The 13,681-nt window shown below is 58.3% G+C and overlaps 2 protein-coding genes across 10 annotated transcripts in view; both read left to right on the plus strand.

Annotated features, from left to right (window-relative positions):
• The window catches only part of DNMT3A (DNA methyltransferase 3 alpha), a 49,454-nt gene extending 45,881 nt beyond the window's left edge, over positions 1-3,573 (plus strand). For all 8 annotated transcript variants that reach the window (XM_064710008.1, XM_064710011.1, XM_064710010.1 and 5 more), the window contains 3 exons: positions 854-923; positions 1,350-1,468; positions 3,300-3,573. In XM_064710008.1, the coding sequence (XP_064566078.1) occupies positions 854-923; positions 1,350-1,468; positions 3,300-3,441 (331 nt within the window). In that variant the 3' untranslated portion in view covers positions 3,442-3,573. The remainder of the gene's footprint in view (positions 1-853; positions 924-1,349; positions 1,469-3,299) is intronic.
• Positions 3,574-6,259: 2,686 nt separating this feature from the next.
• On the plus strand, positions 6,260-8,586 carry LOC135445113 (uncharacterized). 2 transcript variants are annotated; one of them, XM_064707151.1, is made up of 2 exons: positions 6,260-7,496; positions 7,536-8,586. In XM_064707151.1, the coding sequence occupies exons 1-2, from the start codon at positions 6,514-6,516 to the stop codon at positions 7,657-7,659; spliced, it is 1,107 nt and encodes a 368-aa protein (XP_064563221.1). In that variant the 5' UTR covers positions 6,260-6,513; the 3' UTR covers positions 7,660-8,586. The 2 variants fall into 2 exon arrangements, with proteins under 2 accessions (XP_064563221.1, XP_064563220.1); XM_064707150.1 differs by having other exon boundaries at positions 6,260-7,444; positions 7,480-8,586.
• The last annotated feature ends 5,095 nt before the right edge of the window (positions 8,587-13,681 follow it).

Here is a 13,681-nt window from a genome sequence, read left to right on the forward strand (position 1 = left end):
AGGGGGGGCTGCGCTCCTGGGGGGCTCTGGGGGGGTGGGCTGCGCTCCTGGGTGCTCTGGGAGGGTGGGCTGCGATCCTGGGGGGCTCTGGGAGGGTGGGCTGTGCTCCTGGGTGCTCTGGGAGGGTGGGCTGCACTCCTGGCTGGCCCTGGGAGGGTGGGCTGTGCTCCTGGGGTGCTATGGGAGGGTGGGCTGCGCTCCTGGCTGGCCCTGGGAGGGTGGGCTGCGCTCCTGGGGGGCTATGGGAGGGTGGGCTGTGCTCCTGGGGGGCTATGGGAGGGTGGGCTGCGCTCCTGGCTGGCCCTGGGAGGGTGGGCTGCGCTCCTGGGGGGCTCTGGGAGGGTGGGCTGCGCTCCTGGGGGGCTCTGGGAGGGTGGGCTGCGCTCCTGGCTGGCTCTGGGAGGGTGGGCTGTGCTCCTGGGGGGCTATGGGAGGGTGGGCTGCGCTCCTGGGGGGCTCTGGGAGGGTGGGCTGCACTCCTGGACCCTCCCTCAGCCCAGCTGTGCCTCTGGGGGTCCCCTGAGCCTGCTCAGGGCTGGGCAGGAGCAGGAGTCTGACAAAGGGGTGATGGCACACCCTGGAAAGCTGTGGTGGGTCCCCATGGTGGTATCTGGTCCTGTCCCAGCTCTCTCGTGCTGCAGGGGTGGCACTGAGCTGTCCTTTGTGTCCCCTTGGGTGTTGGCTGTGCAGTGGCCACAGATGGGCTCCCACAGCCCCATTACCTGCCACACACCCCCAAAACAGCCGTGGCCACCTTGTGACCCCCACTAACCCTGCCCTGTGCCCACGGTGGGGAGGGGACAGCGTGGGGACACAGTGCTGCCACCCCGTGCCCACCATCTCTGTCCCCCAGGCCGCTCGCATCCACCGTCAATGACAAGCTGGAGCTGCAGGAGTGCCTGGAGCACGGCAGGATAGCAAAGGTCAGCCTGGGCTGGGGGTGAGGGGGGCCTGAAGGGGCAGGAGGGGGTCCCAGTGCTGTCAGCAGCAGCCCCTGGGTCATTGGGGTGCAGGATTGGGGTCCCGGTGCTGTCAGCAGCAATCCCAGAGTCATTGGGGTGCAGGATTGGGGTCCCGGTGCTGTCAGCAGCAGGCCCTGGGTCATTGGGGTGCAGGATTGGGGTCCCGGTGCTGTCAGCAGCAATCCCAGAGTCATTGGGGTGCAGGATTGGGGTCCCGGTGCTGTCAGCAGCAATCCCAGAGTCATTGGGGTGCAGGATTGGGGTTCCAGGAGGGATCAGTGGGGCTCCCAGGCTCTCTGGGGTGCAGGATTGGGGTTCCAGGAGGGATCAGTGGGGCTCCCAGGGTGGGAGTTGCTCCCCAGCCTGACCAGCCCGTGCCTCTTGCAGTTCAGCAAAGTGAGAACCATCACCACCCGCTCCAACTCCATCAAGCAGGGCAAGGACCAGCACTTCCCCGTGTTCATGAACGAGAAGGAGGACATCCTGTGGTGCACGGAGATGGAGAGGTAGGGGACAAGGAGGGGACATCCTGTGGTGCACAGAGATGGAGAGGTAGGGGACAAGGAGGACATTCTGTGGTGCACAGAGATGGAGAGGTAGGGGACAAGGAGAGGACATCCTGTGGTGCACAGAGATGGAGAGGTAGGGGACAAGGAGAGGACATCCTGTGGTGCACAGAAATGGAGAGGTAGGGGACAAGGAGAGGACATCCTGTGGTGCACGGAGATGGAGAGGTAGGGGACAAGGAGGACATTCTGTGGTGCACAGAGATGGAGAGGTAGGGGACAAGGAGAGGACATCCTGTGGTGCACAGAGATGGAGAGGTAGGGCAGGTGGGCCTTGGGGCACACACCCCAACCCTGATCTAATGAGACCTTTGCTGTGTTCAGGGTGTCCCCAGCAGGCTGCAGAGGTCCCAGATAGTGCAGTCCTGTTTGGGACAAACTGTCCAAGCTCCCAAGCAGTTCTTAGCCACAGGCAACCTTGGCAAGCTAAAGAGATATCAGCTCTTTTAGCTGATATCAGCTCTTTAGTGATTATCAGCTCTTTGTGATTTCAGCTCTCAGCTTGCTAGGTGCCTTGGACAGATGCAGGGAGAGAGAGGAGAAGGCTGTGTGGGGTTCCACAGGAGAATTTCCACAAAATTCTTTATTAAATTATTGATTCAATAAAGAATCAATCTTTATTGATTCTTCTGTGAAGGTTCCCAGTGACAGCTCTTCTGCCCAAGCTGGGCAAAACCAGCTCTTTATGTAGGGTACAGGGGGATCAGAAATTGTCCAATAGCAAGGGTTAAAGGAAAGTGACCTTTGGGGTTACAGAGATAAACAAGGGTTATGGAAAGGGATCTATGGGGTTACAGAGATTAGCAAGGGTTAAAGGAAAGTGACCTATGGGGTTACAGAGATAAACAAGGGTTATGGAAAGGGATCTATGGGGTTACAGAGATAAACAAGGGTTATGGAAAGGGATCTATGGGGTTACAGAGATAAACAAGGGTTATGGAAAGGGATCTATGGGGTTACAGAGATAAGCAAGGGTTATGGAAAGGGATCTGTAGGGTTACAGAGATTAGCAAGGGTTATGGAAAGGGATCTATGGGGTTACAGAGATAAACAAGGGTTAAAGGAAAGTGACCTTTGGGGTTACAGAGATAAACAAGGGTTAAAGGAAAGTGACCTATGGGGTTACAGAGATAAACAAGGGTTATGGAAAGGGATCTATGGGGTTACAGAGATAAGCAAGGGTTATGGAAAGGGATCTATAGGGTTACAGAGATAAACAAGGGTTAAAGGAAAGTGACCTATGGGGTGACAGAGATAAACAAGGGTTATGGAAAGGGATCTATAGGGTTACAGAGATAAACAAGGGTTAAAGGAAAGTGACCTTTGGGGTTACAGAGATTAGCAAGGGTTATGGAAAGGGATCTATAGGGTTACAGAGATAAGCAAGGGTTATGGAAAGGGACCTTTGGGGTTACAGAGATTAGCAAGGGTTATGGAAAGGGACCTATGGGGTGACAGAGATAAACAAGGGTTATGGAAAGGGATCTATAGGGTTACAGAGATAAGCAAGGGTTATGGAAAGGGATCTATAGGGTTACAGAGATAAGCAAGGGTTATGGAAAGGGATCTGTAGGGTTACAGAGATAAACAAGGGTTATGGAAAGGGATCTGTAGGGTTACAGAGATAAACAAGGGTTATGGAAAGGGATCTGTAGGGTTACAGAGATAAGCAGGGGTCCAGAGGTGGAAGAGGGGCTTGCAGCCCCCTCACCACGACTTGGCATTCCTGTGGAGGCATCCACTGACCCGTCCCTGTGCCCGTGTCCCGCAGGGTGTTTGGCTTCCCCGTGCACTACACGGACGTGTCCAACATGAGCCGCCTGGCCCGGCAGAGACTGCTCGGCAGGTCCTGGAGCGTGCCGGTGATCCGCCACCTCTTCGCGCCCCTGAAGGAATACTTTGCCTGCGTTTAGAGATGGGCAGGGACTGGCCACACTCACGGAGCGAGTCGGTAACAAACCCATCCACGCCAAGAGAAGTGACAACACGGAATGAGAGAAGAGTCAGCACCCAGAAGAGAGACGGGATTTCGCAGCCCGACGGGAACCCAGCACGCGTCTCCCCGAGCGAAAGGGGTCGGTGTCCTCTCCGGAATTTCCCAGGATCAGCTTTAGCTATTTAAAAACAAACAGAAACCACAAGAAGCAAACAAAAACAAAAAAAAAAAACAACGAAGATGGCGAAAGCAAACAAACGACAACGAAACGGAAGAAAAAAAAAAAAAAAAGAAGAAGAAAAGAAACCAAAACCTTTTTTTTTTTTTTTTTTGGGTAACCTTTTAATTTTCCGCTCTTTTCTGGCTGGGTTTTCCTGTCGGTTTGGTTTCCACTTCTCGGAGCAGCGGGCGAGACGAGACGCCAGCGCCGCTCTCGGAGAGGGGGAAACGGCAGCGGGGGGGAAAGCCCAGCGGGGAGGGAGGCGGAGGAGGCAAAGGAGAGCCTGCTCTGCTCCGAGACCGCTCCGAGACCGCTCCGAGACCGCTCCGAGACCGCTCCGCTCCGTCCGCGCCAGCAGCGCCCGGCCGGCCCGGCCCCGGCCCGGCGGCTGAGCCTCGCTCTGTTCCACCAGCACCGCTCTCCGGTGACATGGAGCCGACCCGGCAGGGAGGCCGGGAACACACACACACCACACACACACCTTTTCTACAGTATTTTGGGTGCCTACCACACGGGAAACCTTGAAGAGAGCAGATCCTAGAAGCCGCTGTTACCTCTTGTTTACAGTTTATATATATATGATAGATATGAGATATAGATATATATATATATAAAAGGTACTGTTACTACTGTACAACCTGACTTCATAATGGTGCTTTACACAGCGGGGTGAGTCGAGACATCAGCTTCCACGTTGCCTTACGTGCCGGGCCTTTCCGAGCGAGCGGCAGGGCCGGGGCGGCCGGGCGGAAGCGTCTCCATCCCGAGTCATGCAATAACCTTTTTCTGTCCCGAACGGAAGCGCCTCGGCGGTGCCCCCCTGCCCCGCCGGCGCCGCCCCACAGCGTACTGGTGCTCTTCTGCGTACGTGGTGTCCGCCAGGGCCCGTGCCGGCCGCGCCCCGCTGTGCCGCGGGGTGGCACGGGGGCGCCGGCGGGGCAGGGGGGGACGCAGCGGTGCCGGAGCGCGGCCGGGGCGCTTCGGGCATGGCGCGGGGATGGCCGCGGCTCCCGGACCCTGCCTGGTGCTACATCCGCGGGGCCGGGCTGGCGGCAGGAGGGCGATGCCCCGGCGAGCCGGGAACGGGACCCCCGGCGGCGGCACCGCGGCCACCACCGGGCCATCGCTCCCCTGCCCGCGCGCGGTTCGGAGCGGCGAGCGCGTCCCCTCGGTGCCGCCGGGGTGAGCAGCGAGTGCGTCCCCTCGGTGCTGCTGGGGTGATGATGATGATGGCAGTGGCAGTGTCCCCTCAGTGCCCACTGGGGTGACGATGGTGGCAGTGGCAGTGTCCTCTCGGTGCCGCTGGCGGCGGTGGCAGTGTCCCCTCGGTGCCACCGGGGTGATGATGGAGGCAGTGGCAATGTCCCCTCGGTGCTGCTGGGGTGATGATGATGATGGCAGTGGCAGTGTCCCCTCAGTGCCCAGGGTGACGATGATGGCAGTGGCAGTGTCCCCTCGGTGCCCGCCAGGGTGACAATGGTGGCAGTGGCAGTGTCCCCTCGGTGCCGCCGGGGTGATGATGATGGCAGTGGCAGTGTCCCCTCGGTGCCGCCGGGGTGAGCAGTGAGTGCGTCCCCTCGGTGCCGCCGGGGTGATGGTGATGGCAGTGGCAGTGTCCCCTCGGTGCCCACCGGGGTGACAATGGTGGCAGTGGCAGTGTCCTCTCGGTGCCCACCAGGGTGACGTCCCCTCGGTGCCCACCAGGGTGACGATGATGGCGGTGGCAGTGTCCCCTCGGTGCCGCCGGGGTGACGATGATGGCGGTGGCAGTGTCCCCTCGGTGCCCGCCGGGGTGACAATGGCAGCGGTGGCAGTGTCGGTGCTGGCGGCCGGAGCCGCGGTGGGAGCGGAGCAGGTGCTGGCAGTGCTGCGGTGGATGGATGGTGCTACGCTCCGGGGCAGGCACTGGTGCTAGGGCGCGGGGAGCTCCCGGGGCCGTCGCTGTCTCTTCTCTAACTGTGAAAGGTGCGGGCCCGGGGCCGCGCTCGCTGCGGGGTGCTGGCTAATGGCAGCGAGCCGCGGCCCGAGCCCCCGAGGTGCTGGGACCGACGGCGGCGAGGGGCCCCCGCTCCCCTCCCTGCTGGTGCTACTGGGGGCTGGGGGCCCCTCTGCGTGCGGGGGGCACGGGGAGCTGAGCTGGCACAGGCCTGGCTGTGCCGGGGAGTGAGGGTGGCAGGCAGAGGGCACAGCATGGCACAGCATGGCACAGGACCGCTGCACCGGGCACGGGTCCTGCCTGCCTGCTGCTGTCTGAGCCCATGAGCCCGTGTGTGGGGCTGGCATGGCCCCGGGCGTCCTGTGTGGGGCACAGTGGGCACTGCGGGTCCTGCATGGCCCTGCAGCACTGCTGCAGGTCCTGCATGGCTCTGTGCCCCTGGCTGTGGGTCCTGCATGGATCCACTGCACTGGCTGTGGGTCCTGCATGGCTCTGTGCCCCTGGCTGTGGGTCCTGCATGGACCCTGCACTGCTGGGTCCTGCATGGCTCTGTGCCCCTGCTGTGGTCCTGCTGGATCATGCATGGCTGCGGGTCGCATGGCTCTGTCCCTGCCTGTGGGTCCTGCATGGCCATGTGGCTGGTCGACAGTCCCACAGACCTGGGTGCTGGTGCTGCATGGCCCTGCAGCGCTGACTGCAGGCCCTGCGTGGCCTCGCCGTGGCAAATGCAGGGCCTGCACGGCCCTGTGGCACTGGGTGCTGATCCTGCATGGCCTTGAGGTGCTGGGTGCTGGTCCTGCACGGCCCTGCGACGTTGTCGGCAGGTCCTGCACGGCTCTGTGGCACTGGGTGCTGGTCCTGCACGGTCCTGCAGCTCTGGGTGCTGACCCTGCATGGTGGCCCTGCAGCTCCGGGTGCCGGTGCTGCCCGGTGCTGCCCGGTGCTGCGGGTTCTGCACGGCCCCGCGCTGGGTTTGGGGGTCCCAGGGACCCCCGGGGCCGGCCCGGCTCAGCCCAGCCCTGCAGCTCTTCCTGGGACCCCCTGGCCCTGCTGCACCTTTGGGGGCTGGGTCCCAGCAGGTGCTGCAGCGTTGGCGCGGCCGGTGCCGGTTCCGGTGCCAGTGCTGGTGCCGGTTCTGGTGCCAGTTCTGGTGCCGGTTCGGTGCTGGTTCTGGTGCTGGTGCCGGTTCTGTGCCGGTGCCAGTGCCAGTTCTGGCGCCAGCTCTGGTGCCGGTTCTTGTACCAGTGCCGGTTCTGGTGCCAGTACCGGTTCTGCGCCAGTACTGGTGCCCGTACCTGGGCCAGTTCCGGTGCCGGTTCTGTGATGGTTCCAGTACCAGTTCTGTGCCAGTTCCGGTGCTGGTTCTGGTGCCAGTACTGGTTCTGTGCTGGTTCTGGTGCCAGTACCTGTGCCGGTTCCGGTGCCAGTTCTGGTGCTGGTTCTGGAGCCAGTACCAGTTCTGTGCCAGTTCCGGTGCCGGTTCTGGTGCCAGTACTGGTTCTGTGCCGGTTCTGGTGCCAGTACTGGTTCTGTGCTGGTTCTGGTGCTGGTACCTGTGCCGGTACCGGTGCCGTTCTGGCACTGGTTCTGGTGCCAGTACCAGTTCTGTGCCAGTTCCGGTGCCGGTTCTGGTGCCAGTACCAGTTCTGTGCCAGTTCTGGTGCTGGTGCCAGTACCAGTTCTGTGCCAGTTCTGGTTCTGGTGCCAGTACCGGTTCTGTGCCAGTTCCAGTTCTGAGCCAGTTCTGTGCCAGTACCAGTTCTGTGCCAGTTCTGGTGCCGGTTCTGTGCTGGTTCTGTGCCAGTTCTGGTGCTGGTGCCAGTACCGGTTCTGTGCCAGTTCTGGTGCCAGTTCCGGTGCCGGTTCTGTGCCGGTTCTGGTGCCAGTTCCGGTGCCGGTTTGTGCCGGTTCCGGACCGGTACCGGCGCCGTGGGAAGCGGGTTCCTGCTGGAGCAGGTGCCGGCGGCGGTGGGACCGTGGGGATGCCTGGGGCGAGAGTTCAGTTTTTAACCAAGTACCCGACTCACGTCTTTTTTTAAACAAAACCAACCAGACAAATTCTGTTGCACAGCCCTAGATGAAAACTCAAAACAACACAGCAAGGCCTGAATTCCTTAAGATCCGCCGAGGGAGTGGGGACAAACACGGTGCTAAAACATTTTATTAAAAATATATATTGTTAAATTAAGTCTGCTGTCTGGACAATGACTGTTTTGTTTCTCGTAGTGGAGTTTCAAAGAGCACTATTATTTTACTCTTATATATTATTATTAAAAAAAAAAAACAAAAAAGAAAAAGGCATTTTAACTTTGTACTTGAAAACTAAATGAGAGATTTCATGTGTTTTAGCCTAGACATTGAAGTAGCTGACGCTTAACTATTTGTGGGAATCATGTACTCATCATCCCGAGGAATACGCTGTAGAGCTGGTACCCTCCTTCCTCCCTCCCTTCCTCTTCCTCCTCCTCCTCTTCCTCCTCCCTTTGATTTGGCTCCGCCGCCACATTCCCGGCGCCGCCGCGGCCGCCCCGGCTGCTCTGCCCGCCCTTCTCTCCCCCCACACCCCGGTTTATTTTCTATTCTCTCTCTCGGTTCGTTGCCCCCTGTTTTTTTGTTGGTTTGTTTTTTTAGGGTCGCTTCTCTATTTATTGCCGCTGAACTGTGCATTTCACGGCCGGAGGTGCCGCGGGCGCCCGGCGCTGTTGTATCTGTGTGAGTATTGCTCGTGACATAGCTGTTCTGAACTAATAAAGGTCAATGCGTGCAGCAGATGTAGAAAGTCTGTCCGTCCCGCTTCCATCCCATCCTCCTTTTCTTTTTTTTTTCTTTGGTGCCCAGAAGAGTATAATACAGACGAGCTCCTTTCTAATGTACTTGTGCTGGAGAACACTTGAATAAATGTCCTGTTTTGTGCAAAAAAAAAAAAAGAGAAAAAAAGAGGAAAAAAAAAAAGAGAGGAAAAAAAAAAAAAACACCTCTGTGTGGTTGTGTGGTCTGTGGGGCGTGGGTGGGGTGTGGTGGGTGGGGACATCCAGGTGCTAAAGGGGTCCTGGTGATAGTGTGGGGTCCTGGCAGGTCCTGGTGGTAGTGGGGTCCTGGTGGCAGTAGGGTCCTGGAAGGTCCTGGCGATGGTGGGGTCCTGGCAGGTCCTGGTGCTAAAGGGGTTCTGGTGATAGTGGGGTCCTGGCAGGTCCTGGTGCCTTTGGGGTCCTGGTGATCGTGGGGTCCTGGTGGCAGTAGGGTCCTGGCAGGTCCTGGTGCTAAAGGGGTTCTGGTGATGGTGGGGTCCTGGCAGGTCCTGGTGCCTTTGGGGTCTAGGGGGACAGTGGGGTCCTGGCAGGTCCTGGCGCCTTCTTTGGGGTCCTGGTGGTAGTGGGGTCCTGACATGTGTTGGTGCCTTTGGGGTCCCAGTGCCTTTAGGGTCCTGGCAGGTCCTGGTGCTAAAGGGGTCCCGGTGCCTTTGGGGTTTGTGGGGGCAGTGGGGTCCCAGCGCAGGTGCTGAAATGCGAAGCTGTGGTGGAGTCACAGGGTGTGGGGGGCCCTGGCAGGAGGTGGGATTGGGGTGATTGTGGAGCCCTGGAGAGCCCTGGGGTCCCCGTGGGTGTTTGGGGGTCCCCGTGGGTGTTTGGGGGTCCCAGCCCTGAGGTGCTGGTTCCATAGTAAGGGCTCCCCAGGGGTTCCAATCCCAGTGTGGGGCTCTGGAAAGGTGCCCAGCTCCCTTGGGCACTGGGGGCATTGGCTGGCACAGCCCGGGGGTGGGGGTTGAATGGGCACCCCCATTTCTGCCATGTGAGTTGTGGGTCAGGAAACTGCCCCGTGCAGCTCCTGCCTCAGTTTCCCCTGCAGCTGAGGCCCCAGTGCCAGCCCCAAGGTGGTGGGACCTTCATCCAGGTGATGAAGGACATGGGGTGGGCAAGCAGTGTCGGTGACAGGTGTGACAGGTGTGACAGCCTGGGGAGCTGTGCCACGCTAGGGGGGGTGGCACAGGGCACTGCCAGGCTCCCAGGGCTGTGGTGACCTCCCAAAGCACAGAAAGGCCCAGTGCTGGTGCTGGGCTGGGGCATGGAGGGATTCAGGAGCAGCCCTGGGAGAAGATGTGGGAAATGGAATTACAGAAAATGTTCAAAATTTGATAGAAGGTTCACATAGTGTGCATCTGTATGTCAACTCTGAGATCAGAGATGTTGACTTAGAAATGTTATGGAATAAGACAGATGTTGAGAGAGAAATCGAACTAGAAATAAGTTTTAAAGGATGGTCTTGTAACTAAGATTAGATACTTTGGAGAAATAGAACTATGAAAGATGTATTACCCCACGAGGGGGGATTTTAGATTATTCGTTTTAAGGTATTTACAGTGTGGTGTGGCTAAAACTGACAGGCCAAGAAATGCTTGTAGTGTAATTAGGAAATCGTTGCTGCACTGTCAGGGCCACAGAAGGGAGGAAATTCTGACAGGAAGGTTCCAGGCCTGGGAGAGGCAAGGTCTGCTGGGCACACCCTGGTTTAACGTGTGGGGACAGCATTTCCCCACTGTGTGAGGGGAGCAGCAGGCACAAACACCAGCCCAGGACAGGCACTGCAGCTGTGGCCACCCCAAAGGTGCCTGGTGGGCACCTGAACTGGGGCTGCACACACTGGTGCTGCTGTGGGGAAGGTAAATTCAATAATGTCTCACCTGTGCGGAAGGTAAATTCAATAATGTCTCACCTGGGGTGGGCTAACTGTTGGGGAAGATGGAGCAGGAAAGCCTTATCAATATGATTGTCTGGCAAAAGGTTTTGAGAATATGGAAACTATAAGCGAGATTGAAATGAAAGCAAGCTTTGAGATCCCTCAGTTACTGAACAAAGGGAAAACAATGGTGTGGCTGGACTGAAGGTGATCCCCTTTTGATGGAACAACACCCTCTGCTTGCAGACAGGCCCAAGGGTCAGAGCAGACCCTGCAGCTTGGCAGAAGGGCCCAAAGAGGAGTTTTTAGGGTTTAAAATGTAACACAGGATGGTAATGTAGTGATTCTTATAGGCTGTATGTAAATGCTGGAGGATTTGTATCTTGTACTAGATTGGTTAGTGAGAATCAGAATATTCAACACAGAAGATTTGTTGTATTGTAATGGGACCTCACTCTCTTAGCTCTTAGCTCTTGCCTTTTACTCTCTTACCCTTTTACTCTCTTGTGCTTTTACTCTCTCACCCTCTCATCCTCTCTGCCCCTCTCTTGTCAGTCCTGCCCCAGCTGTGGCTGCAGCTCCAGCAGGGCCCTGCACCCAGGCCCTGTGCAATGAACCCCAAATCCCAGCAGGGCCCTGCACCCAGGCCCTGTGCAATGAACCCCAAATCCCAGCAGGGCCCTGTGCAATGAACCCCAAATCCCAGCAGGGCCCTGCACCCAGGCCCTTTGCAATGAACCCCAAATCCCAGCAGGGCCCTGCACCCAGGCCCTGTGCAATGAACCCCAAATCCCAGCAGGGCCCTGCACCCAGGCCCTGTGCAATGAACCCCAAATCCCAGCAGGGCCCTGCACCCAGGCCCTTTGCAATGAACCCCAAATCCCAGCAGGGCCCTTTGCAATGAACCCCAAATCCCAGCAGGGCCCTGCACCCAGGCCCTTTGCAATAAACCCCAAATCCCAGCAGGGCCCTGCACCCAGGCCCTGTGCAATGAACCCCAAATCCCAGCAGGGCCCTGCACCCAGGCCCTGTGCAATGAACCCCAAATCCCAGCAGGGCCCTGCACCCAGGCCCTTTGCAATGAACCCCAAATCCCAGCAGGGCCCTTTGCAATGAACCCCAAATCCCAGCAGGGCCCTGCACCCAGGCCCTGTGCAATGAACCCCAAATCCCAGCAGGACCCTTTGCAATGAACCCCAAATCCCACAGCCTGGTTACAGAGATCTCCCATCTCCATCCATCCCCACCATCCTACCCCACAACACTCCTACCCTAACAAAGCTTGGGAGGAGGGATGTGGCACTGGGAGGGGATGCCAGGAATGAAGAACTCACCAGCCACGAGGGCACTGGGCAGAAACCCCAAAATGAGGAAGAAATTGATAAAAGCAGCTGGAGAAATGTGCTGAATCAGCTCCTGCAGGGCCAGATTGCCACCACTGACCCCTGAACCAGAGACCCAAAAAATCCACAGGAAGAGTAGCACTGAGCATGGGACTGATTAGCATGAGAAGCAAAGGACAAATTTAACTAATGGAAGGTAGATTACCAATTAATAAGAGAACTGTGTAACTCACATTTATTGTTAAGTAAAATCCACGTTGTTGGCTTTGGTCTCATTTGCAGCTTCATTCAGGCAGAGGCTTCTCTCACTAATTGGATTTGAACAGAGCCAAACATCAGCAGCACGTGGAGCTGCTGGAGAGCCCAGAGAGCCCTGGAGCCAGGCTGGCAGAGCTGGGGGTGCTCACCTGGATGGGAGAAGGATCCAGGGAGAGCTCAGAGCCCCTGCAGGGCCTGAAGGGGCTCCAGGAGAGCTGCAGAGGGACTGGGGACAGGGATGGAGGGACAGACCCAGGGAATGGCTCCCACAGCCAGAGGGCTGGATGGGATACTGGGAATGAGGAATTGTGCCCTGGCAGGGTGGGCAGGCCCTGGCACAGGGTGCCCATGGTGCCTCAGGTTTGGCTTTTCTGTTTTTCCCATTCTGTGCTGCTTTGGTGAGTGGGTCTGGGTTTGATACCAGGGCATGCTGAGCTCTGGGCACAGAGCAGGGACACAAAACAATTCCTGCTCCAGCTGGGCACCAAGGACAGATGATCCAAATCTCAGCCCAGGAGCACAAACAGGAGAGAGAAAAACAAGGATGGGACTGCAGGGGCTAAAGCTGGAATGGGACAATGAACTGCAAGGTGCAAATGGAGCAGAACTGATCACAGTGACAGACCCTGTGCCTGGCCGTGAATTTTGGGGCCATTTTGGTTCACCTTGGGTTCATTTTAGGACCATTTTGGTTCATCTGGGGTTAATTTTGGGACCATTTTGGTTCATCTGGGGTTAATTTTGGGACCATTTTGGTTCACCTTGGGTTCATTTTGGGACCATTTTGGTTTCACCTGGGTGCAGCCCTGGCTGGGCTCTTGTGCTGCCCAAGGTGGATCCATGCAGGAGATCCTGTCAATCAATCCCTGCTTTATTCTGTAGCTCTGCCCAGCCCCTGCTCCAGCCCAGCCTGCCCAAGGCATCAGCCAGAGCAGCTGGGGCTGCCCCTGGGTCCCTGGCAGTGCCCCAGGCCAGGCTGGACACTGGGGTTGGGACAGTGGCAGTGTCCCTGCCATGGCAGGGGTGGCACTGGGTGGGATTTGGGGTCCCTTCCCACCCCCATCTGTGCCTGTGGTCACCAGACCTGTGCAGAGCTGTCCCTGTGCCCAAGGGCAGCAGGGCCCAGCCTGGCTGGAGGAGGCACAACCAGGGACAAATGACAGGGACAGGGACAAATGCCACCCGCTGCCCTGGGGACGGAGAGCCCCTGGCAGTGACAGGGCTGGGGTGGCTCTGGAAGGACCTGGGGGTCCTGGCAGGGAGAGAATGAAGGTTTGTCCCTGGTGTCCCCAATGCAGGGGAGACAGCAAAGCCCCAGAGACACCAAAGGGGGTGCCCAGGACAGGACCTGGCAGTGCCCAAGGACAGGGTGGCACCACTGGGGTGGGATGGGATGGGATGGGATGGGATGGGATGGGATGGGATGGGATGGGATGGGATGGGATGGGATGGGATGGGATGGGATGGATGGCATGGAATGGGATAATGGGATAACAGGATAACGGGATAATGGGATAACGGGATAACGGGATGGGACAGGAAGGGGACATTAGGATGTGGATGAAGCAGGAGGTTCCCCCCAGCCCCATGACCCAGCCCCGCGTCCCCACTGCTGCCCCACAGCCAAGGGCCACATCTGTCACTCCGGGTGTCCAGTGCCACCCGCAGATGCCAGGCTGCCCACAGGGAGGGATGGGGCAGCACCGCTGTCCTGTCACCACACTCAGGAGCCTGAGGCCACCGAGAGGGGCTGTGCCAGGAGCTCCTGGGCTGGCAGCGGATGGGG

This window comes from Zonotrichia leucophrys, chromosome 3 (assembly GCF_028769735.1).
Source record: "Zonotrichia leucophrys gambelii isolate GWCS_2022_RI chromosome 3, RI_Zleu_2.0, whole genome shotgun sequence".
NCBI lineage: Eukaryota > Metazoa > Chordata > Aves > Passeriformes > Passerellidae > Zonotrichia > Zonotrichia leucophrys.